At 38.8% G+C, this 26,165-nt stretch overlaps 1 protein-coding gene across 1 annotated transcript in view; it reads right to left on the bottom strand.

Moving 5' to 3' along the window:
* LOC109043284 (inactive dipeptidyl peptidase 10) overlaps positions 1 to 26,165 on the bottom strand; it is a 445,954-nt gene that overhangs the window by 272,492 nt on the left and 147,297 nt on the right. Inside the window, exon 3 of the mRNA XM_019060431.2 lies at positions 23,201 to 23,628. Coding sequence (XP_018915976.2) covers positions 23,201 to 23,266 — 66 coding nt within the window. The 5' untranslated portion in view covers positions 23,267 to 23,628. The remainder of the gene's footprint in view (positions 1 to 23,200; positions 23,629 to 26,165) is intronic.

Below are 26,165 nucleotides of genomic sequence, written 5' to 3' on the forward strand. Positions count from 1 at the left end.
CAACTCCTAATTCGACCGGGTAGGGCTCGAGTTTACCCAAAGCATACAATAAGGAAGGTGAACAAGACAAAGGGTTGAATCACGCGATCCGCAAGCGTGGATGCCGCATAGTTCTGGTTTTTGCTGGACTCTTCACTGAATTAAGTGAACAATCCTCCCAAAAGTCATGCACAGCGCATGGCGTGTATAGTTTAACTATATTTTGCGGACAATAAAGCAATTAAATCAAGCTTACGATTGGTTAAGTTTCCTAATAAGTTTACTTCGCTGGTTCTGAATAATCTCTATATCCTGTAATGACTAATGGATCTGATGCACACGAGAAACACGGTTTATTGAGTATTAGAAGACACGAGAGTTTTGCCGTGCTTAGGAAAAACGCCGTATGAAGATTCGAGAGTTGCCAAATTTCCTTCGATAAAACGTTTATTTTTGAGGAAAGATACTAATATTATCCCTTGATATTTTCAGGAACTTTGAGTGAAAATGCGAACAAAATTATTTGAAAAATTGAAAGACATTTTTTTTTACAAATTTTCCCGAAATTTCGTGATTTACTAAAGAAAATTTTGCAGAGCTTGAAGACTCATACGGCATTTTTCCTTACCACGGCAGATTTGCACGAAAATTACGTCAATCATTTAAAATATGCCCTGCACACTAAAATGCAAAAGATTTCTGGTTCGATTGGCGAATTTTTTACATCATCGTAAGGGCACTTTCCTTTTATATTTGGGCTGCATTTAGCAATAAGGAACCACTATTTCTGGCTCATCCATGAAAACACCTACCTGCGAATATAGAAACTGACACAACATACGTTGCTTCTAAAATGGACCAGGAATAGTAGTTTCTCATTGCTAAATGTTGCCTGTTCAGTCGTTAGAAATGAAGACTGCTTACAAAAAAAGCAGAAAAAATTAAGGGAAACAAAGTCGTTTGTAAATAGGTATGAATTTTTCCTTGAGACCGTCAAGGGGATCACTCGTTCCTTTCAGTGTTGTTTTCCTTCCAAAGGGAACAGTTTTCCCTCCCCAGAAAATACTTTTCCCTCTGGAGGAAATAGTTTTCTCTCCTGAGAGAATACTTTTCTCTCCCGAGAATATAGTTTTCTCTCCCCGGGGAATAGTTTTCCCTCCGGAGAAAATAGTTTCCTCTCCCGAAGAAATAGTTTTCTCTTCCCAGGGATTAGTTTCCCCTTCACAGGGAATGGTTTTCCCTCCCGAGAAAATAGTTGTATCTCCCGCGAGAATACTTTTCTTTCCCGAGAGGATACTTTTCTCTCCCCGGAGAAAATCGCATAACAGTATTGTTCTCGATTTAGAGGGCACTGCCAAGTACTGCTTTTTCAGATTTCTTCATTTTTTTATCGTTTTATCTGACTGAGGAAGGCTGATTTTTCAGCCGAAACGTTTTTGTGATATTTACGTGAAAATTAGCCTTGTTACCCATTATGTAATTTGTTTTATTATTGTATAACTTGTAACGGGCTTCGGAGCATCAATCACATCTCATATTTTTATGTTGAAAATTGTTTCCAAAATCCCCCATAAATAACCATAAAATACAACTCTTCATCGGTAACAATACTAATTAAGGAGATAAATGGTTTTCAACGTGTTTTATACGGTTGTTCTCAATTCGCCTTCAGCTGGGTCCGCAGCAATTGTTGTTTCGAATATGTTGTGCGTGCTGATCTCAGCTTATTACATACTTGACTCTTTGAAGGCGTTTAATGTGCGAAAGTAGAGCACCCTGTTGGAGAACAACAGAAGTGGATTGAACGAATCGATTAAATCCTACTTTTTCCGTTCTCCGACAGATTGCGCTACTTGTGCACAAAAAACGCCTTCAGAGAGTTGAGTATGTAATGAACTATAATCAACACGCACAACATATTCGTAACAACAATTGCTGCAGACGCAGCAGAGGGCGAATTGTTCAGTTTAAAAAGAGAGTATGATAGAAAGTCTTCATGTAACGAAAGAGTATGTATTCGATCGAAATGAAACGAACAAAGAATAAAAACGTGAACCGATCAACAGTTTTCATGGAAAAATACATAAAAAAGCTAATCAAAATCAGTAGCAAACTTGCATTCGCTATGAAAATTTCAAATTGCGGTATCTCGTAATCAGGATCAGCCAAGATTTTGATTTTCCGCGATTTTAAGCCCACACGGGCCATGGACTCACCCCTTGTAAACCGTTTTTGGGTACATTTTTGTCGCATTTTTTTTGCTTCAAGATCACTGTGCAATAGGATCCCTCTATTTTATGTTTTCTTTATCCATCGCTTTGTCAATCAAATTCGATAATCATAGCCCGCTGAAAAACATTCGACTCCCTGACTTAAAATTCTACGAGTACACTTATCACAATCCCAAAGTAGCAGTGATCGAGATAAGTTCCAATTTGACCGAAGAATGCATCGCGATTTTATCGACAAGATTATCGGATGAAAAATTGCGATTACAATTACACACATTTGCAATAACACTGACGGCGATTTATCGCAATGTCATCGAACAAAAAATAGTGATGAAGTGTGATAAAATATTGATCAGATCGAACAAATGGTCGCGACAAGAGTGAGGATAATCGCTCCGATGCTCATGATTATAGCAATTTTATCGCCAAAATATCATGAGAAAATCTCAACTTCATTTCAAAACTTCCCAATTATTCCGTTGGAAAATGCTACTCGGGTTTCGGACTCATCCTTGGGAAATTTTGAAACAAAAGTTTGCTCACTTATCTAGGAAAAAAAAAGATGAATCGGAATAATTATGGAGAGTAAAACGCCGAAATGATTGTGGTTAAACACATCCGGACTATTTGCATTCATCGAAGTGTCTCCCGTTTACCGAATCACAAGTTGCATTAACGCGAATCACAGAATCAAAGATCGTCCTGGAAACCGTCTGTTCGTTTGTTTGTTAGCTTTTGTTTCGGCGTTTCCGAGCTTTAATTCTTCTGCCGAGCGCCGTTCGGGGTGCGAGCGCCATTAAATTGTATTTACGGACGTGAAGGCGGTAAAAATTTCGGCAGCTCGAGAAACAAATGGGAATGCGGGGTTGCCGGCTCTCCGTAGCGGGAAATCCGCATATGATTTCATGTTAGTTAATGGGGAATTTCGACAATTGTGGCAACGGCGCTGGCGTAACAAGGTGCGACGGGAACGGCGCGTAACGCAGTTTGCGGGGAGACCTGGGCGCGGTATGCGAGCGCGAAAAGGAAGCAAGGAAATTAAAGGACTTATTCAAATGTGAGCGGCGTGACTTGCATTATTCAAGGACCAACCCTCACGCCGCGCCGCCCCGCGTTGTCGGGTTGCTTTGCAATGGACCGCAGTATAGTACCTTTATAGGGAGAGTATGGACCAAAGACATAAAGACGGAGGGCTAAAAGCAAAAAATGAAGCTTCTTTTCAACCACCTCTACTATTGGCTAGAGGATTGGCGGGGAAATCGGGACAAGTTTGAAATTCAAATGTAGGACGGGATCTAAATAAAATTGCGGAAACAAAGTATTCTAGATTGATTTTTGCCCAAATTCACTTACCCACTCATATTTTTTTAACTTTAGGTTAGTTTTGGTCCGTCGTCGACCGATTAATTTCATTTGGGAGTAACGGTCATCTAGCACTGTAACGGCCTGTTTGAACCTGCAGAACCACCATGAGCAGAAGAAAAACTAACTTTATCTGAGAGTACTGCCTGTTACTGAGCGAAAGTAGGTGTATTATATTAGGACGCAGACCGAACTTTCTTAATATAATCGTTTTAGGCATTTAAAACACGTTTAGAAGAAGAAATAAGGAAAAATCAAGAGGACAAGTTCAAATCAAATTTCCGTTTGCCGCCATGGATTCCCGCGCTCATTTACACACTCACACAAGCACCCAGCGCCAAACCAGGCTTCACTTTTTTCCCGTGCTTTTAGATACGAGCACTCCGTCTTTATGTCTTTGGTATGGACGACTCGAATATTTGGAGGTTAGGTTGATCATGTCATGTAGCTCTTGGGCAGAGACGAGTGACCCTCCACTGGCCTCCTAGCGACAGGTGGAAGCTTTTATTTTCAGGGTTTCAACAATTCCTTCTGGACAATTATTAGTGAGCAACAGTCATCACCCTAGTTTCGGCTGTTGACTTACCTACATGGTCGATGATGAGCTTCAAATGACGTCATGAGCCAAACAAGTTTCCCAAACGTCGGCCATTTTTGGTTTGTTTGCAAAAGGAAACTACCAACACGTTGTTGAACATCAACCATGTAGGTAAGTCAACAGTAGAATGCTGAAGTCCCGAAAGTAAAAGCTTCCACAATGGCCAAGATCCTAGTGGAGGGTCTCTAGTCTCTGCTCTTGGGGCCAAAAAGAGGAGCCAACCTATGAACTCGAACTATCCAGTGGTACTAATTTTCACATTTCAACTACTTACACTGATAAAAAATTATAAAACCACGTGTAAAACTTCGGTTTCGCTTACATTTTCTCAGTTTCAAAGTTTTAATCGTTATGGACAAATGTTTGTAATGCGCTGTCAACCATATCGAGTAATCTCCCAAATGCATAGATTGGCAGCGACACTTTTCTGGGGATTTTCTTTTTTCATGATGTCACTCTTTTGGACCCTAAGAGCTACATATATAGAGTTGTCCATACTCTTCCTATAAAGGTACCCTAGACCGCTGGACACGGTGAGAATTCGAGCATCTCAGCTGGGATCATTATTGAAATTGACCGACCAAGTAGACGAAAGTAAAACGCAACGATTACACTCGTGGTGACAGATACCTGTGTCACAGGCAATTAGTTAAATCAGGAATTTTACCAAATGCCCGGGTAGACACTCAAATTCAAACAGTGTCTAAAATTTGGGAAATTTAAGACGTAAAGCTCACGAGTTTCGATATTTTGGGGAAAATATCTCATCAAATCTATGAGCTCTTCTCGAATTTCTCTCTTCAAATGCTTCCTGTGTATTTGAATGTTAAAATTTGATAAATTCTATGTCCTATGATGTGCTGAAAATTTGAAGATGAATTATCGTTCAAGAGCTTAAAATCGTTTAAATTAAATTATGTGCATTTTTACAGAGAATTCTTAATTTAGGATGTGTGAACTCGTAATGCTCCGCTATATGCTGTCAATGAGGTGTCGCTTAGATTCGGGAAAAAATGTGAAAAATAAGACCCGATTACATATCTTATCTTCGGCTGTTTTGCTAATGTAGCTCTTAAAGCATCCCTACAAATAAGACAATTGGAACCAACACAACATGGAAATGGAGAAAGGAAAAGGACACGCACTGATGACGGCGGAGGGATACAACTATTCGTGCTTGATGGATGTCCGTGTTGTATCTGCAAAATTGAAGGCGCTATGGCGTGAGGCGTGAGCTCGCGATGTCTCGCTCCAGACTGCCAATGAACTGTCGCTTTTGTTCGGGAGAAAAGTTTCAAAAAACGATCAGACCCCAAAACTTCTCACCGGTCTTCGGCTGTGTTGATATTCAATTTTTTCTCCCTTTTTTTCAATTTAATGTCTTACTCTTTTTTTAAGATGTATTTTTAATCCTACATCTAAAGTTCGGATGTGCCGGCCGCATAAAACCCGCGGGATACGTGTTTTCAGCAATCTTTGGGTCAGTTTGACCCGGTTTGAGCATCTAAGGGTTACATTCCACTACTTAGCGAAATCTCAGCACCTATACCATACTTGTAACTTGACTTCCTAATAAACTATTGGTTCAAACAGCATTGCACAAAAATCTATCGGATCAACATTATTGGACCACAAAAACGTTGGAATAAACAAAATTGGGTAAAAAGTCTTTTATAATCGGTAATGATCAAAGGAACACTAAATTGTTGATCCAAATAACGAACCTGATAACGAATCAAATCTGAGTTACTATACAGTCGAGCAAACAAGCAATATGATCTGAACAAGAAGGGGAAAAAAATTGGAAGGGAAGGAACAGTGGAATAAATGTTTTATTTTACTGTTCATTCTAACACAACATTTTGCGAGAAACATGAAAATGCCACTGATTATCTCTGAAATCGACTCCCAAGTCAAAAAAAGCTTTTAAAGCTGAGGCAATAATAGAACACTTCAGTTCTATTCGAGAGTTCACTTCCATATTCAGACATTCCCTCAATGCAGATATAGAGGTGAATACATTAGTGGGGTTGCCACTTCGTGTGGAGACTCCAAATTGTCATATTCTAGACAGAAAAACCGTAACTTCATTTCGACGTTACGAAATCTCCTCTCGTTAATTATATTTTTAGTTGGAAGAAATTCACCATTTCTCGAATTTTCATTTACGAAATTTCATTCTTTTCATTTACGAATTTTCCGCTGCAATCAGGCAAAAACAGCCACAACTTGGACGGAAACAGTTCAGTTGTAGAAATTGATTTTTGAATACATTTGGCAACCTGGGAATAAAGTTAGGTTCCTTCATATGGATTACATTTTGCAATAAGGAACCACTATTTCTGGCCCATTTTAGAAACAACATACATGACATTGGTTTCCCCAAGCAGATATATGCTTCTATGGAAGAGCCACTGATTGTGGTTCTTTATTGCAAAATGTAATTCATACGTAAGACGACACAATAAGAGGTTCAGCCGAGAGAGTTCAGCCCGGTCTCTACATAGAGAACTTGACAGATTATGGTGGAGGGCACTAACTAAAAATAGGGATGCCTCTCCATGACGGTCTCAGAACTTGAGTTGTTAGTTTTAGAGAAAAATCAGGTATTTTTATTATTATTTTTGCATTGAGTATCATGAAACTAGAATATAAAGTACAATTAAAGATCCAGCGATTTAATACTTTATTTTTAGATCAGGAAATGTTTCACCAAAAAATACGGCGAAATGATGTGATTCAGAGTGAGAAATGAAAATTATTTGTTTCGTGACCACAACAATCCTATGACATAAATGTTCTACACGAACAAGAATGATTGAATCAACTAAATAAAATCTTCCACAATACGGCCATCGATTAAAATCCAGGATAGCTAACACATTGGCATTTTTCCATAAAAACTCGGCTCTTACACGGACACTTTTAATGTGCATTCTTCTCCTACCCGTTGAAACATGTCACATTCCGTTGGAAAAAAGAATATAGAATAACGTTCACTCCATCGTCCCTCTACATTTACGACACCCTTTTTTCCAATAATTGTTCTTCATTGATGCTAATGCCCGACGGTTTTGGCTGAGAGAACATTCAAAGTCGGCATGTAAAAGCAGCTCCAGAAGATCTGCTCTTGAAGCTTGGAATTCGTGCCGAACTAAAAAATAACGGATTTTGAACGTGCTCCTTGGTGGCAGTGACTGTTGAAAAGCTTTATAAAGGAAACTCCGGAGAAAAGTTTTAAATTCTCAAAGAAAGAAACCCCTCTCCCAAATTTTCTCCATAAATTTTTTGAATTGGAAAAAATTTAAACTAAAACCTCTTTGAAAAACTGCAGTAGTTTTTTAAAAAGTATTTTAAAAAGTTTTTTTTTTTTTTTAAACACGTTAAACCACTTATCGACCATTTTCCGTCCCTTTTCGTCCCTCGTCGTTTTGTGGAGCCTCTTCTTTATCTCCTTTTACTTTTTCTCCTTCCCTCTTTCTTTTATTCTTTACATTCAGCTTCCTCCTCTAATTTATCACCCACTCGCTCTACTCCGAAATCTAACGCGTTCTCATTGGACACGCAATTTTGCATTTCGGAATCACTAATTCTGGCTCATTTTATGAACGGTGTACGCATCATTTGTTTCCTTGTGCTATAAAATGCTTTTAAAGGAAAGTCAAAAAGTGCAGCTCCTTATTGGGAGAAGTAATTTGAGTATTAGGAATCTCAAGACCTGAGCTTGTTTTTTGAAATTGATAGACAAAGCGATAGACCAAGAATAGAATGGAAAAATAGTGCGATCTTGTGCGTGGAAGTGGATGGTTGCAATGGACAAAGGAGGTAAGTGATTGACTAACCAAAGGCAAGCCACGAGAGTCCCTATACTCAGTACTTCGCGTTCCTCCTTAGTCCGTAATAACAACCAATCGTTTCAACCGATAGAATCACTTCATTTTCCCTTCGTCTTCATTTTCTATGGCATTGTCTATAAACGTTAATGATCAGCTTGCAGAGAAGGGTCAAAAGGGTTGCGCTTCCCAAAGAACTTTGTTAGTTCCTTACAGGTGAGCATAATTCAAATAGTAAACTCGATACCACACAAGCAAGTTTTCGTGATACCACTATTCGAACTCCAGTGTATTGCGGAGTATCATAGTTATTTGAAGGCGTTTTGAAAAACGCGTTCCTTGCGTTATGCGCATAGCTTTGCCTATCAAATTCAATACTCAACCCCTGAGATTATTTTTCCCAGGGAGAAGCTTAATTGTCACCGTCCGGTCAAAGCATCACAACCGCCATGCAGCGTTTCAAAATTTCCACTTTCATTTTATTTATTTTACAGAGGAATTGTTGGTTGAATCTGTTTGAAAATTGCACTGAATTTTGTCGTTAGCTCAAACACAATTGAGTGAAATTTTCGGACAGCTTTGTTGAACAATTTTTCTGTAAAAAAAATAAATTCGCGGCGGAAATTTTGAAACGTCGCATAACGCTTGCGATACTTTGGCCGGTAGGTGACGGAAGGTGTCTTCTCCCTGGGAAAAATAATCTCTGGGGTTGATTATTGAAATTTATAGGGAAAGCCATGCGCTTTACGCAAAGAACGCGTTTTTCAAAACGCCTTCAAATCATTATGATACTCCGCAATACACTGGAGTTCGAATAGTGGTATCACGGTGAAGGTGAAGACATATCATTGCAACAAACACAGAAGGGATGGAGGTCTGAGGCGCTGTGGGCGAAGTGGCAACGCGAGAACGGGTGAGGGTGAGGGTGAGGGGGATGTAGAAAGGAAAGCACTCCACGACGAGTCACTAAGTCACTAAAATAGCCTACAGTCGTCGCGGCACTCTCGCCATGAATGTCACCGTTAAATGTCGTGTTCAGACAAACAGGACGAGATAGTTGCACAGCATCATAGAACGCCTATTCTTTCTCTCCCGCGACCGCACGACTCGTAATCCACTTGATTGTTTGCGCCCTTTCTCGTTGCGCCCGGGAAAAACGACGTATGAAAATTCGGTGGTTGGCAAAATTCCCTTCAAAAAAATATTCATTTTTAAGAAAATGGATTACGTTTCATTTAGCCACGGCTCATTTAGCCACGTGGCAAAATGCAACAAAAAATGTTGCATCTTGCCACAGATTTTAGGTGCTATGTGGCTAAACGAAACAAGAAAAATTAGTGTGGCAAACGTGGCAAAGTGCAACTGAATATGTTGCAGTTAGCCACATGGCCAAAGGATAAAACCAAGTATCTACATTGCAGCGTTACCGAAACTAATCGAAACGAACTTGACCTAGCCTAACCTAACCTAACCTAACCTAACCTAACTTAACCTAAACTAACCTAACATAATATAACCTAATCTAACCTTACCTAAAATAACATAACCTAACCTAACCTAACCTTACCTAACCTAACATAACCTAACCTAACCTAACCTAACCTTACCTAACATAACCTTGCCTCACCTAATGACCTAATCTAAGGAAGGAGATCTGGACGCATGTGGTCAATAATCCCTCCGGATACAAAGACTGTGGCTAACTGCAACAATTTTTGTTGCATTTAGCCACACTAATTTTTCTTGTTTCATTTAGCCACACAGCACCCAGAGTTTGTGGCAATTTGCAATAATTTTTGTTGCAGTTCGCCACGTGGCTAAATGAGCCGTGGCTAAATGAACAGATACCAAGAAAATGTATGAGAAGTTTCCTTGGGATTTTCAGAGTACAGAACTCTCTGAAAATTTAAAGATGCAAAAGTTATCAAAAGTTTTTTTGAGAAATTTTATTTGGGAACGTGCTCGGAAACAGAACTTAATATTCAGTTTTTGGATGCACTGGATTGATTTCGCCCATTTTCCGTTGCGCTTTGAGCCCGGGAAAAAAGACGGATGTAAATTCGGTGGTTGACAAAATTTCCCTCATAAAATATATATTTTTCAAAGAAGTTATGCAAATTTTTCTTGCAATTTTCAGCCACTGGAGTAAGTTGCCGATAGAACTCTCAAAAAATGTAAAAGATCAAAAAAATTTTTTTAGAATTTTTAATTGAGAACGTGCTCGAAAACGGAACTAAAAATCGAGTTCTCGGATTCACCAGATTTTTTCTCGTCCAGTAAAAACATATAGTACGAATAACCTCGGTAAGACAGCGTACTCGAGAATATAAATAAAAATTGAGTGTAAGATGTAAAAGCATTTAGGAAATAGTTCTACTGCTATTTTTGCACTAAAAACACGTAACGTGTCCAACCAAACCGGAGCTATGTCAGTTAAAGGTTTCCAATTAAAAATGAGGACAAACAAAATTTCAAGTTCTCAGAAATAAAATAAGCAGGATTTGCAGTTAGAAAATAATGACGAACGCAGTTCCTTAGTAAGCATGCAATTTGCAGGATGAGAATTTTCAATTTTGAAACGTAACTTCACCCTATCGGCTGCAAAACGAAGAAAAGACGTCCGTGATTTCCAGAAAATTTGTATTTCAGCGGGATAAACTTGACAACCTTCGACTGTTGTTGTGGCGTTTTTGCTAAGCGCGGGGGTTTTCCAGGGGTTTTCTGCCCATCCCTGCCCGGCGACTCGGCGGCGCTACAACGAGACGGCACTTAGCCAGGTGTTCCGCCGGGCGTATGTGGTGGTGAGTTCATTATGCTCCACTCGTATTTAATTATCAGCTCTCCAACTCGCCGCGCCTGTGTCATCTCCACTTTTCGACGCTCCTCCAATGTAACATCTCACCTCTATTTCCTGGTGAGCCACAGCAACAATGATGTTATGCGGAAAACATGGCTCATCGAAATGTGGAGATATGACTTGACGACAGGACAGCGACGTTTTGCGACCTCGACGCACGGGCGAGGGATTTTCTCGTCGCGAGACGAAATAAACCGCAGCGACTTTTTTTATATGCGCGGAGGGATAAATAAAAATATACTGTGCAAAATTTGCTCCAGCACTCGTCTTCACGGGTCATTTACTGTGGAATATTTTGATGATGAGCCCAAAAACATCCTCAGGTTGAGAGAAATATTTTTTCATGTTTTCAAAATGCAGCAGAATGGAGAATTTGCACGCAAATTTTTAGCGGCTCTGGTGCTTGCACTAGAGCTGCTATTCCGGACGGTCCCAGCTGGGGAGTATCAATGCAGCATGTTACATTGTAGAGACCGCGCGTTGGTTGATGGGAATCGGCGCCATTTTCGGCTATGTTCCTTGTCATGACTTTATTTTATTGCATACTGTTTTATTGTTAGTCAATGCTATGTTGTGTATTGTATTTTTGGAATCATGGTGATACAGTCAACAATTCAAAACTTGTTTGTGCTTTTATCTCGTGATGGAAAAAATGTACTTTACGTTCAAAATTTGAAAATTTGAATTTTAAAGTTTTCGCGGTTAAGGAAGCTTTAACCACTGGGTTGGAGCTTCCTAGTCATTTACTCGATATCAGCTGATAGCAAACAAAGGTTACCAGGGAAACCGTAAACGTCTAACAACTATCGTGGCCATTGGGGCGATTATTGAAATGATATCGACTTTATGTCGCCGCTTACGACAGGACATAGCCCTATCTTAACTGTGTAATATATCGCAATTCGATATTGTTTTGATTTTTAAAAGGAGCAATTCATTCATACAGTTCCGATTAGTTTTGGCGAACGGGCCCTTAGCCTGCTTAGTACGTATAATCCCAAAACGCAGGAAATAGATTGTAGGAAAATATTTGCATCGGAAAATCGTAACAATTTTCCCTAGATGTCTTCCATTCCGGGTACATATTTATTGAAAACGGCGACTTTTTCAACAGTCCTATTTTTATCTACAACATCTAAGTGGCCCTTCATAATCATTTAATTTTGGCCCCTGGCCAGAAAAAGGTTCGGAAATTGCAGTGATTTTGCCGAAAATGCTGAAGTAAGTAAATTTGGGCATTTTTTTTCCTTCTTCAAACTCTGTGGAGAAGCACTTCTCCTCCAGTACATCTATTTTTTTACTTATCTCTCGCAAGGTACATTTACAGAAGGTGTGTTCCAGTATTAACAGTTCAGATTCGTTGTTTTTTTATTATAACGCTTATTTCGGAAAGCAATTATTACATTGTTCAATTCTACTGACTTTCAACACTCGATTATACTCCCGGCAAATTCTGCAGCAGCGTTTCAAATGTTTACTCTAATGCTTCCAACAGCCATCCGATGTCTAAGAGTTTATTCCTAGATTTAGGGATTTTCCGGAATTTCCAGGGATTTAGGGATTTTTCAGGAAATCTAGGGATTTTTTTTTGATGAGGTAAAGTTACCAAAAATCAACTTTTTAACCTCAATTCTAGCTTCGACAATCGAAAACATTTTTTCATCTATATTTTGTAGGCCTTTTTGGCAACACTATTTTCCCCGCAAATAAGCCGGAAATTAAAACGATTGCGTCCTTCGATGTACTTGACATTCAACTGCATTCAACCTGTTAATAATAAGAAATCAACTAATATTCTTTCATTTTATTGGTCTGGATTAGCACTGCTTTCAGAGAGCGCCAAAATTCAAACGAGCCAATCAGATTTAAATATTGCAAATCGCTACATCGAATGACATCATGATTCTTCATAAAAAAATGGCGCTTTTTGCAAAATCTAGGGATTTTTTAAGTATATTTGAGCAAATCTGGGGATTTAGGGATTTTTAGCGAAATCTAGGCATTTTTTTTCTTCCCCGCTAGGGATTTAATATCGGAAGACTGGCTTCCAGTATCGTAGCGTCGATCGTCGCTGATGTCGAAATGGAACCTAATGCCGGACTTACTGTAACACCTCCATTCCTCAATTCCGGTGAGGAATACGTCTCTACCCTTAACTCAATATAAATACAGGGTGTTCGTAAAGTCCCCTCCCCCCCCTCTAACTTTTGACCTAATTGAGGTAGAGATTTGAAACTTAGAGGGTGTTCCTAGATCAAAGGGAGCTACTTTTTGACCCCCCCAAAATTTTGGGGGGCCCCATTTTGGGGGGGTTACGGACCCTAACTTTTAATTTTCAAATGAGAAGACCCCCTTTGTGATACCTCGTTCGAAAGAACATAAAAAAAGAAAATTTTTCGCGCAAACCGGAAGTCATTATCTCAAACCGTTTCAAAATGGCGGCCGGTCAAAGTTTCAAATGGCCGAAAATTGGCACCTCTGCTATTTGCACATGGATTTGCTTGAAACTCGGTATCTGGGGGTATTTTGGCACGAGAAAAACGAATTTAACGTTAGATTTTCAAAAAAACCCTAATTTTTCAAAATGGCGACCCGTTTAGGCTCAAAAAGGCCGAAAATTTGACAAACTCGATTTTTTTGCCAATGGATTCACCTGAAATTCGGTATCTGGGGGTATTTTGACCCGAGAATAACGAATTCAACGTTAGATTTTTAAACAAACCCTAATTTTTCAAAATGGCCGCCGATTAAAGTTCAAAATGGTCAACAATTGGCAACCTCGACTTTTTGCCGATATATTCGCCTGAAACTCGGTGAAATAACGTCGAATTCGTTTGTTTCCCACCCAGATACCCTCAAACACCGAGTTTGAGGCGAATCTATCGGCAAAAAGTCGAGGTTGCCAATTGTTGACCATTTTGAACTTTAATCGGCGGCCATTTTGAAAAATTAGGGTTTGTTTAAAAATCTAACGTTGAATTCGTTATTCTCGGGTCAAAATACCCCCAGATACCGAATTTCAGGTGAATCCATTGGCAAAAAAATCGAGTTTGTCAAATTTTCGGCCTTTTTGAGCCTAAACGGGTCGCCATTTTGAAAAATTAGGGTTTTTTTGAAAATCTAACGTTAAATTCGTTTTTCCCGTGCCAAAATACCCCCAGATACCGAGTTTCAAGCAAATCCATGTGCAAATAGCAGAGGTGCCAATTTTCGGCCATTTGAAACTTTGACCGGCCGCCATTTTGAAACGGTTTGAGATAATGACTTCCGGTTTGCGCGAAAAATTTTCTTTTTTTATGCTCTTTCGAACGAGGTATCACAAAGGGGGTCTTCTCATTTGAAAATTAAAAGTTAGGGTCCGTAACCCCCCCAAAATGGGGCCCCCAAAAATTTTGGGGGGGTCAAAAAGTAGCTCCCTTTGATCTAGGAACACCCTCCAAGTTTCAAATCTCTACCTCAATTAGGTCAAAAGTTAGAGGGGGGGGAGGGGACTTTACGAACACCCTGTATACAAATTGATAAGTGAGTGCTTTAGTCTCCTGAAAACAGAATTGCGAAACTTAAAATTGGAGAAAAATGATGAGTAAATGAAAAAATGGAACCAATTGATGGGATATGTCGCATGCCATTCTGACACAAAATATGGCGTCTATCGAATCACCTTAACTAAATAAAATAACCAAATTTTCAACTCTCAAACTATCAACTATCAACTATCAAAATTTCCAACAATGACAAAAATGATTGTAATATACCTATAATGTAATGAAATATACACGCTCTAATCATTTAATTTGTATTACCTTTATGTTATGTACCTACATGTTATACTATTTTTATAATAAATTTTGCCAACATGCTTTTCAATTCAGTCTACAACATTTCATTCCGACGTGGCAATAATGATTTATAATGCCCCTAAACATTAAAATGAATTACAATAGGAATGCCGCATTATAATGTCGTATTATACATCGCAACGATTCATGTCCTACTGATTATTGATTATTGTAAGATGAATTCTGTTTTCTCTGATTGTATGTTTCATACGTGCGAAGCAAGTACGGGTCACTAGAAACGTGGTTCGTACGGGTGGCTGATGAAATTGATCTTCGAATACCTTTTGATGAGCTAGGGAAATGGAACCATCTGCATCTCATGGACAATAAATAGTTGCCGTAATTAAGGTCATCCCGTGATTAAGGTGCCGTGATTTAAGTCATAAATTCTTCATCTAATTCTTGATTCATCTCCAAAATGTCTGCTAAAGCTTTCATGCGCTTCTCCTCGTATGCATGAATGAGCAAATTGGGTATCGAACAAGCGAACACTTTTTGAAAATTTAGATGATTCTGGACAATATCGTACAGAAGTCCACGAGCTGCAGATAGAACCATTACCTCTAGCTCATCAAAAGTTATTCGAAGATCATTCAACAACCTCTTTGACAAGTTGCAAAAACTTTTCGTTAACAATAGTGTCACACGGTACTAGGAATATTTACTATTTAACGAACCTTATATTTCCCTGACTCAGTCCTAAATTATAGAAATATGCGTTACTTTTCCAGCAATCCAAAAAAACAATTATACAAAAAACCAATACCTACACTTTCAGATATAAAAATGCAAATTTTTTGCAGCCTCGCTAAACGACTTATCAACCAGAGATTTTTTAGGAAGCGGACCTCCAAAGAGCTTTCAAAATTAAAAGTATACAACAAGTGATAATGCCATGTATTCGCCATATCAAAGCCCAATACACATTTATACACCGGCTACGTAAATCTGCTAAGTTACAAAACATGAATCGACAGTTGTCGGATTGTACATCAATGACAAAATGTGTCTAGGCCCTCATTCTTGACTACAACTACTGCCCCCAGAGCCGCTCTCCGACGCCAATGCGTTGGAGCTTCCTGCTTGTTTATTGCTTCATCTGAAAGTGCTTAAAGAGCTGATTTCACAGTATTTTTTATAATTTTTTTCTATTATAGGAATTAGTATAAAAATAGATTTAAAAGTGAGAAAATACACCACCTATAGTCACGTCATCTGGTGGCATTTCCTAATTAAATACATGTATTGTAGCAGATTAGATCATTTTGTCGTGTCTCCACGAATAATTGCTCAATTCATGAACCGAGGGTATCCTCGTGTTCAGTTCACTCAATAGTTTCTACTTAAACACGAAATTCATCAAATTTCAGACACCTGCAAATTCTCTATTCCCGATACATATTTCAGAAACGTTAATTTTTAAAATTATCGTATGGCATGCAAGAATAATTAATATAATGAAATATAAACGTCACTCCAGCACCGGTTTTCCTATCAGTTATTTTGAAATATACATTGATGGTGAGCCCCAAATTCTCTTGGTTGAACGGCGGTTGTTTCAAACATTTAGAAAATTCTGCCAGAATAATCATGATCTTTTTTTTAATATATCATCTTACATTTAAATTCTGTTAGCTTATTCAATATACTATGGGAGCAATCCATAGTAAGTTTCATAACATGATATAGGTTGGTTTTTGGCAAACTGGATAAAACATAAGAGAAAATTAGACTCCGAGAAAATCAGGTATAAAATCATCTGGCATCATTCTGGTTAAATCATTTCAGTCCACCACAGTTACGGTGCTGAGCGTTATTCTAACGATGAGATTCGTACCTCGATATGGAATGTAGTGGAGGACCAGAGAGAGAGAAATCGTGAAAAATAACGTGCCCTAAACGGATACACTCCTGCTCGCCGGGTCAGGTTTGAGCCCCTTATGATTAAGTCATAAGATCGAGCGATTAGAATAAAAATAGGGAGTGAGCAGGCCGATTTGTGAGGAACACGAAAACCACCTCTCGAAACTGTTTCGTGGGAAAATATCGTTTTACGTTTGTAATTTAACAGTGTACGTGGGAATTTATGGCGAAATTAGCCCACAAGTGGGTTCCACGGCGCTTGTCACGTTAGATGGCGGATAAAAATTATTATTTTTATGATTCATTCCTTCGACTGGCAGTTTATTTTATGGTCTCGTTTTTATCATTCGTAACGCTGCGAGAAATTTAAAAATAGCACTTCAACCCTTATTTAGGTCTTTAAATCCTCGCGTTTGGTGAGGGGTTTAGTCCCCTCTCTCCTCCTCCTCCATCTTTATCCGGTTACTTTTTATGTGCGATGATCGTAAATCTTTTCGTCTAGTTTCTCTATTACGTGGCGGAATTCCACGGAGCCTTTACTTTATAAGAGAGGTTTCCACTCACTTGAAAGGAATGCGGGATACAATGTAAAATGCATATTTCATACTGGAGAGCATCAAGCGACGAGTTGGAGTAATCCTCTCCTTTTACATTCCTTAAATAATACCAAGGGCTTAAGAATATTTTATGAGGATTCCGAAGTTTAAAGTTCCATCGCGTCTTGAGAAAATCACCTAATTATTATTTATTTAAACAACACTCATCCTAGAGTTCACGGTGAACCATCGCAAGATGTGCAAAATGGTTCTATTTTTCGATGTTAATTATCAAAAAAAGAATTGTTTTGTTGCCTACTGATCAATAATTTAATTGATTGACGAATGGCTGAAATCCGGATCCATAGACCTAAAAATGTAATCGTCAGGATCGCGTCGAAATACGACGCACAGTTGATCGAGTCAGTCAAAGAGGCCGGACATGAAATTGTTGACTAAAACTGTAAATTTTGATGTTTATCTCGTCAAATTTTGACTATTAAGAGATGTTTCAAGAGGAACATTTCACGAAAAAACCGATGAATCCACTTTTAGAACCTTAAAATTTGGTATAAACGAAGTCACAAGTGTTTAAAGTTTCTTAATTTTGTCCAACCCCTCCCATTGACTCAATCCACTGTGCAACGGTACGGGAGATGATAGCCGCGTGATTGACCATCTTGCATGAAATCATGACGAAACAAGTACTTATAGGTTATGATCTTGTGTAAAAAATGGCAGAGGAAAGGTTGCCGAAGAAGCACCTGGATTTAGTTCGTTCTGAAAAAGATGCAGAGGCCGACCAATTAGAGGGTGTAAGGATGGGATTGATGCAGAATGTTAAGGTATTAGATTTCCGAAAGGTTGTGGTTCGATTTGAGACGGTGCACCGAAAAGAAAAGGGAAGTTAAATTAACATTCTGAATGTAAAAAAAGTGTGCGAGAACTTATAAATGCTGAATTACCCGCCGCAGCACTTAATTTTACATCTTGGCATTGCTGAAGTAACTGCTGTGGCAGGTATTTTAGCATTTTGTAAGTTCTCGCACACTTTTTTTACATCCAGAATGTTAAATTAACTTCAATTTTTTTTCGATGTGGCCGTCATAAGCGTCGTACAGCACCAGATGTGTTATGAAACGAAATCTACATGTATATTTTTTAAAACGAACTTTATTTGCGAAAATACCGTGCCTCTTACAAGAATTATTTATGCATCGTACCTGTCTACATTGATAAAATTAGCTCAAGATAATACCAGGAATTTCAGTATTCCTGTCTTTTGCATATGAAGGAAATCGAAGTTTTTGAGACTACAAAAGGTTAAATATTTTTTGGGAAAAACTCGGATATTTTATTTAAACGACCCGGATTTATCTCTTGTTTCCCACGACCAGATTACGTGCTCGAATGCCGGTTTCTGGTCACGTGGAAGACCTGATTCCTGCACCTGACCCCAATTGATGGAGATGGAAAAGTTCAAAACGCTGGAGAATGAAAGAGAGGTGGAAAAATAAATCAACATTCGTTTTCGTTGAGGTTCACTTTCCGTTGCGGAAGGGAGAGAGGCGTAGGCTAATTAAAGGGGGCTAATTTGGCATGCTCGGAGTCGAACCCCTTTCGTTTTACTGTGGAGGATAGCATTCGTCCAGACCGCACGTTGCTTCACACCGCCTAATTGATATTCCGCGGCGGTTTCAGGGAGTGAAACGTGGTATCTCACTGAAAACGCGACTGAGAAAGTATTTGCTATTAGAGCAATTAGTTCTTACTATGTTCGGTCCGGATTATTCTACTTTGTTGGTATGTTCATTGCCTGATAGGGAGTCTTGAACAGCCAAACTGTTGTGAGAAATCGAACAGAGCGGTGGGATTATTTGGATCGCATTTAGCAAAAAAGAACCAACGCGACTATGGTGTTTCCAAAACTGTGCAACGTGTGCTGCTCTTTTGAAATTACTTGATATCTGTACAGTATTCAAATTTACACAATTATTTACCTTCAAAATTAAGATTTTTTTGGTGTGAGGAAAAAATATTTGCTATTCTGGGAGATTCTTCGGATAGTTATGAAGAAACAAAATTGTTACAACACTATAATAGCGCTGGTTCCTTTATGCTGAATGCGATCTATTTGACATTTTCGTTCCAAGATACACATTGCTGGATTTACAACCAAATTTGGGTATGGACGAAATCCAATTCTCGAAGTAGAACGGGTCCATAGGTGAGGTTGGAAACGACGTTTAAACTTTAAAAGTGCTGCAAAGATTCACCACTCCTACAACGGAATATATTTTTTCTCATAGGAAAAATACATTTCTGGACCTTGGGGAAAAAAAAGGTGATTGCGAGTCAACTATTCGCAGTCGTTTTATGCGTCATTTGCACGTATGATGTTACTGATTTCACTGTGACCGCGAGTATCTCGGATATGGTGCATCGAAAAAATACAATTAATTGGTATTCGGTTGAGTTTCAATTGAAATTATTGGAAAAAAGTCTGAGCACGACGGAAGGCAATATGATTTAGTCTATAGACCCCGGCATTGGCGGATCCAGCAATTTGGCAACACCGGATTTCCTCCATTTAAACCTATGATAAATAATCGATACTTGTCGGAGCCCCTGGTCCCTGCAAGAATCGATACATTTCTATGTTTTATTATTCTATTCATTAGAGGAGAAATTGACTTGATTCAAGCAGAAATATGCTCCAATTTACTGCTGAGAAGATTTCCTTATGAATCAATGAAGAAAATAATGTTTGTTTAAAGAAGAAAATATGTTTATATGCAAGAAAAGTCACTTACATTAAGCAGAGACCCGCTTTCATTCAGCTATTTTATTCTCAATTCAAATTGAAATCTTCTTGAGGGCATACTCAAGAATGTTTCTGCTTGAATCTAATCACTTTTTTCTCGAATGAAATTGAAAAATTGTACTAAACGTTATGAAATACGGATGCCAGGACTTAGTGAGTTTTTTGACTACCACTCTCTTTTTGTGCCGTAGTATCTTGATTTATTTTGCGGGGAAAACTCCGTACTCTTAAACGATGCCTGTCATTCTTCATAAGTTGGAGCGCCTTCAATTTCGTGTAATACTGTGCAACACTTCTACGGTGAAATTGTTGCTTGAGGCGCCGGCCGCCGTAGCACTCCTCGGCGCGGCGAGCGCCTACAAACTTAACAGAGATACTTTACGCATTGCGCAATGCGTGAAGTATCCCGTTAGGTTTGTAGGCGCCAGTGCGCGGTTTGCGCTGGCAGCACGCCGCTCCGCTCTGTGTTAGGCTCTAATATTGAAACTCGCGGAATGGATCACTAAACCATGAACGAATTTTGACTTGCGAATATAGTTTTCTAAAGGAAAATGACGTAGAACACGATGCGCACATTAAAAACGCGAACAAGTAACTCAATGACCGAGAAATGCGCAGTTCAAATCGCTCAACTTATACGCAAATTTAAAACGCCCCGGTTTCGCGCCGCGCTGAGTGATGTCATCCGGCACCAATCAGATGCGGGCACGGCTTTCCACGACTTCCGTCAAATAGACCGTATTCGATAACGGTTCGATGTATCGTTTGGTTCAAAACAATAGAACATAACCTCAAACCAAACTTTAAGGATTTTAATTGGAAAAGCTGAAAATGAGAAATTTCCTGACAATTTCACTTTGCATTGGCATTTGGTACTCAAAAGAATAAAAAAATCTGTTTCAAAAGATCCGTTCTCTCAGATTTCTGAATTTACTTTTGAGGCTATGTTTATGTTTTGAACCAATCGATATCGATACAATCTCACCCGTTTGATGTATCGAATACGATCTATATCTATCTACTCTTCGTTTATGAAAACAATACTAAAGTCGAAATTATATCTTTTGAATTCACGACTTGAATCTCATTCATATGTTAGCTGTAATAAACGAGCAACAATTCTACATTGAAACAAGTTTTATTTTAACAAACATCAGAGGAAAATGAGAGAAGATTGCGATATGACTATCGCAGTGCGTCAGTTTCCCGCCATTCGGGTGCGTTTGAAATGTCTTGCAGTTTTTAGATTTTTCAAAATCGGGTTTCTCCGCGATTTTGGCTCCATAAAAATGCGGAAAAATCACCACGTAATCTGCTCACATTGTACTTTCAGAATATTCAATAAAATAAACAAGGTTTAGTGACCCATAAGCATTTTTTAACTCATGATTTTGAAACTTTTGCACACTCTGCGTGGATTATTCTCATTTAAATCTATGAAAAATATATGTATCAAAGCAAAATATAATGTGTGTTTTGTAAATGAATCGCATTTTGCAAAAGGAGCTAGCGCAATTACAGTGGTTTAAAAATGTTGCATCCTCACAATTATCTGAAACATCTCAGCAGAGAGGTTTTGTATCCCAGCAAAAAAATGTGCTTTTTGCAAAAAAATTTGTATTTATCATCCCGGCATTGGCGGATCCAACAATTTGGCAACACCGGATTTCCTCCATTTAAACCTATGGTAAAAAATCGATACTTGTCGGAACACCTGGTCCCTGCAAGAAGCGATACATTTCTATGGGTTGAAGTGGAAGAAATCCGGTGTTGCCAAATTGCTGGATCCACCACTGACCCCGCACTGCTATCTTCCTTTTTAGTTAAAAAGTGTCACATTTTGAAAGTCAACGCTCAGATTCGCTTGATGACGTCTGATGACTTATATTTACTAAAATTCGCCTTGCAAAAATTTTTCTCACCCGGACATATATCAGTATATCATTATGCGAGTTTAATTTGATTTTTAGATCCATAAAATTTTCATTGACTGTCGTAAGGCCTTGTCCACACGAGCGCGGTTCGCGGAAACTTATTCCTCGAACTGCTCAGTTCCCGGAACTTATTCCTTGAAACGAGGCATGCTGTCCACACGAGTTCGTCCGAACTGGAACCGGAAGTTCGTGTATATGATGGCGGGAATTTTGAAGGTTATGAATAGAATTTTCTTCATTTTCAGCCGCAAATTTTCATTCCTCTTTGATAATTTGCTTTAAGATTCAAATTAAATCAGACTTACCTTCGTCGGACTCACGAAAATGCAGGATGAAATAACGGGAGAATGTAAACAACAGATCATGTCATAACAATAACAAAGTTCCTACTTCGGAATAGATCGGAGGAATATGTTTTTAGCTCAGCAGAAACTTGTTCGCGGAACGAGTTCCTCGAACTAGTTTCTCGAACCGCGCTCGTGTGGACAAGGCCTTAGGCAAAAAAAGGGTTGAACTCCGAATTCAACTCTTGAAACACTGAATTGCATTGTTCATAATGTTACCGCGGGATCTCCAGGATATCGATGGTCAATGTAAGAAACCACGTACCTCCGTTTACAACGTTGCAGTTTTTTTGTTTTACTTTATTTTTCCCTCGGGAGACTAGTCAACGTAATATCTTGAAAACCCCTCTCCAAAATGTCCTCGCTCAAAACATTCATTCTTTAAGCTCAGATGATCCAATAGTAGTCAACGAGGTTTTATAACTCTTTTAGCAATTAAATTTAAAAATTTAAGGTAAATTCCTGGTCCTTTACGTAAATAGTCTGGTTGCTAATTGTCGTAAACTATCTGACTAACTATTATATGGATTGCATTTTGCAAAAGGAACCAGGAGCATTGCAATGTTACTAAGATTGTGCAACTCCTTTTGTCTTGGAAGAAAAACCTGATTATCCACTGACAGTTTCTATTTTACTAGCTAACAACTGTAAATTTAAGACAAAATTACAATGTAAATTTCATATTTTGTCATGGTTTTAGTAATTTTATTGCAAAAGATGAAAATACACAATCTTAGCATCATCGCGATTCTGCTGGTTCCTTCTTGCAAAATGCAATCCATATGTTGCCGCCACTAAAATTAGCGGTGTTCCACATGAGCCACTAATTGGTTTAAGCCATGGATTTTTCTCCGTGCTGACCTCCCTCCCCTTGTAACGTAGCGTAACGGAGGCTCACTCCTCCCCCCCCCCCCCCCGCCCCGTTGGAGTGTTAATTTATGGAGGTCCCCTTATAGCGTAGGGATTTAAATAGAATAAGACGAAGGAATGGTAATCTTACCTCGAGGCCTTGCTCCTTTTTGAGGCCACCGCCGCCGCTGCCGTGGGAGCTCTGGACGGTGTTCATTTTGGACTAGGAAATCGGAGCGAGGTACTGACACCCGCGACGCGAATTCAGCGGAAAGCACCCAGGGACATTTCCCCGGCAAATAGAGCGCTGCCCGGACTCAAGGCGACTCAAAGGCCTCTCACAGCCATGGCCACTCGCGTTCCCTTGTCAGGCGCTCACTGCGAATTCCTCCACGATTCCGGCCGCCGCGCCGCGCCTTTGCCCGAGCAACTTCAAAAATGAGGAATGCGATGCAAATCCGCCACCCGAGAGCTCCTTCCCTGCTCAGATTCCCGGATCCTCCCGCCAAGTTTCTGCATGGCCAGAGAGAGGAACAGAGCCAGCCGATGGGACAGTCAAACCGCCAGTCCAACTCAAACCTGCAATCAAATGGTAAAGCTTTGTTAGATAGACAGAAAATAAGGTGTCTCACAAAGTCAGAAGATGCAAATACACTGGAGAAAAAGTCGCTTGGATCTAGAGTGCTGACTCTTGAAAACAATGACAAGAGAATATATTCTTGATTCATTCGGATTTTTCCCGAAATCAAAAGGAAATCTGATTAAATTAAGAGGCTCGGTTCTCGATTCAAGCAAAAATTGAATCAAAAGTACATTTTTTCTTGTCAATGTTTTTAAGAGTCTGTACTCCAGATCCAAGCGACTTTTTTTCCAAAGTATGACAATCGAGAATTTTTAAGCATCTCAAATTGGTCGATTTCATTTCACGGTGAAGTTTATTTAGATGCTTTACAGTCAAGAAATAAGGTGTCTGGCCGAGTCAGAGGTCAGAACATTCAAAGATGAAAATAGAGAATTTTTAGCCATCTCAAATTGGTCCATTTCATTTCATGGTAAAGTTTTGTTAGATGCTTCGCAGTAAGGAAATAAGGTGTCTGATCAAGTCAGAAGTCAGAAGATGCAAATATAACAATGGAGAATCGGATTGCATTTTACGAAATGGAAGCAAGAGCATTCAAATGTCGCTGAGATCGTGCAACTTTTTTCAACTAGGAAATGTTGACTGATCATCTGAACAAGTTTAATCTTCACTCCCAATAGACTATAAATTTAAGACGAAAATTACCTTTGAAAATACATTTATCCATGATTTTAGTAAGTTTGTTGCAAATATTCTATGTTGCATAATGCAAGCAAAATTGGAATGATCTTGGTTCATTTTTGCAAAATGCAATCTAATTCTTCGGCGTCTGTAATTGGTTGATTTAATTTTTAAGTTGAAACTACTAAGCAAACTTGCAAAAGGATATCCGTGGTTTCTAAATTGAACAATTTTTGGAGAAAATGAAAAAAATTACCGAATTGGTTAAAATACTTGTTTTCAAATGGGAATGCCACGCAACGACGCGACATCACGAGATGGTGCATTTTCTAACTTTTCGTTCCATATTTCTAATATTGCCCATACCAGAAACCATTATAAAAATACTGTAATATTATCTTGTTATCACGTACTTTCAGGTGAAGCAATAAAATTTTCTCGTGAAAATTTATCATTAAACGGGCTATTTGAAGAGGGGTGTGACAGCGTAAAGGCATGTTTTGAGAATAGATACATGAAATATATTTTGATTTCATTGACAGTTCTTCATATTTCTGTTCAACCAAATGTTCTACATACCATGTGTCACGAAAACGGAGTCGTGCGTTGAGGGTCGCAGAAGTGAGGGTAAGAAACAAAATTTTTTAAAATCTAGGTGGATACGTCCTTCTTCCACAAAATTGCTCAGTGATGCTCGTTACAGCAGTATTTTTACAGCCAAGTGGCACGCATGTTAGATGAAAAATTGAAAATCATAGTTTGTGCCCTCACTCATAGTTTTTAGCATGAGGTGGCACCCTGTGCTGGGGAAGGTGGCTCAAAACCTACTCTCTTTTTCCACTGAGCCGATATTCAAATGCCAATTAAAGACGTTTCATAAGCAATTTTGGTAAAGTCGCTCGGTGGTAAGATGTGAAACAAAATTATCCTGTCGAAAACTCAATTTCTGAAAATTTGAGGATTACGCTTTTCTTCCAAAAAATCCTTTAATTGCTTTTCTGCGGTCAATGTTATACTGTCGTGTTGAGAAAAAACAACGCATGAGCATTTCTTGTTATTACACTGATTTCGTGTGTGCGACAAGCCCATCGATAGGGAAATCTTTCGGAGCTTTTACGATCGCAAGTTAAAGCGGAGTGTGGAACTCGTGCAAAGCGCCTTCAATTCGGTAGCTATGTTATGTTAGCTACTCAGGCGTTAAAAGAGTTGTATCCAGAATTCTGACCGCGTCGTAGTTTTAATTCTGCTATAAAGTAAACCCATGTTCGGGGTAAAAGTTGATTTAAATGTTTCCGGAGGATCCTACGATATACTACTCAGTGTTCAAGAAAGATATGAACATTTTCCTTTGATTTTTACAGATAACATGGATCAAACTGCGTACTTCCTGTAAAATCAGTGGAAAAAATAATTCAGACGTTCCCTGAATGAAAATGTGAATGATATCAAGGAAATTTGGCAATATTTGAAGTCTCATACGACATTTTTCCTTTGCATGACAGCATGAAAAAAGTATGACCGAACGATGGAAAAAAGGAAGAAAAAACCTCTCTTTATCCTCCCTTTTCCAAGGGCAAATGTTTACGGCCTTTGAGTGGTCTCAGTCATAAAAAAAGTATGACCACACGAAAAAAAGAAAAAGTGAAAAAACCTTCATCCTTGTTTCCCCTTGAATTCACGTCCCTCCGTTAAAAATATGTACAAGCAAGAAAGCTCTCTTGCTAGTCAGTCAGGCACTTTGATGCGTTTTTATTTTATTGTAGTATATGGTTTGCTATTTTATAATACGTTGAAGATAGAGTTAATATACTGAAATACATACATAATGTAATAAATCCAACTCAACCATTCTCTG

This window comes from Bemisia tabaci, chromosome 3 (assembly GCF_918797505.1).
Source record: "Bemisia tabaci chromosome 3, PGI_BMITA_v3".
In the NCBI taxonomy this organism is placed as follows: Eukaryota; Metazoa; Arthropoda; class Insecta; order Hemiptera; family Aleyrodidae; genus Bemisia; species Bemisia tabaci.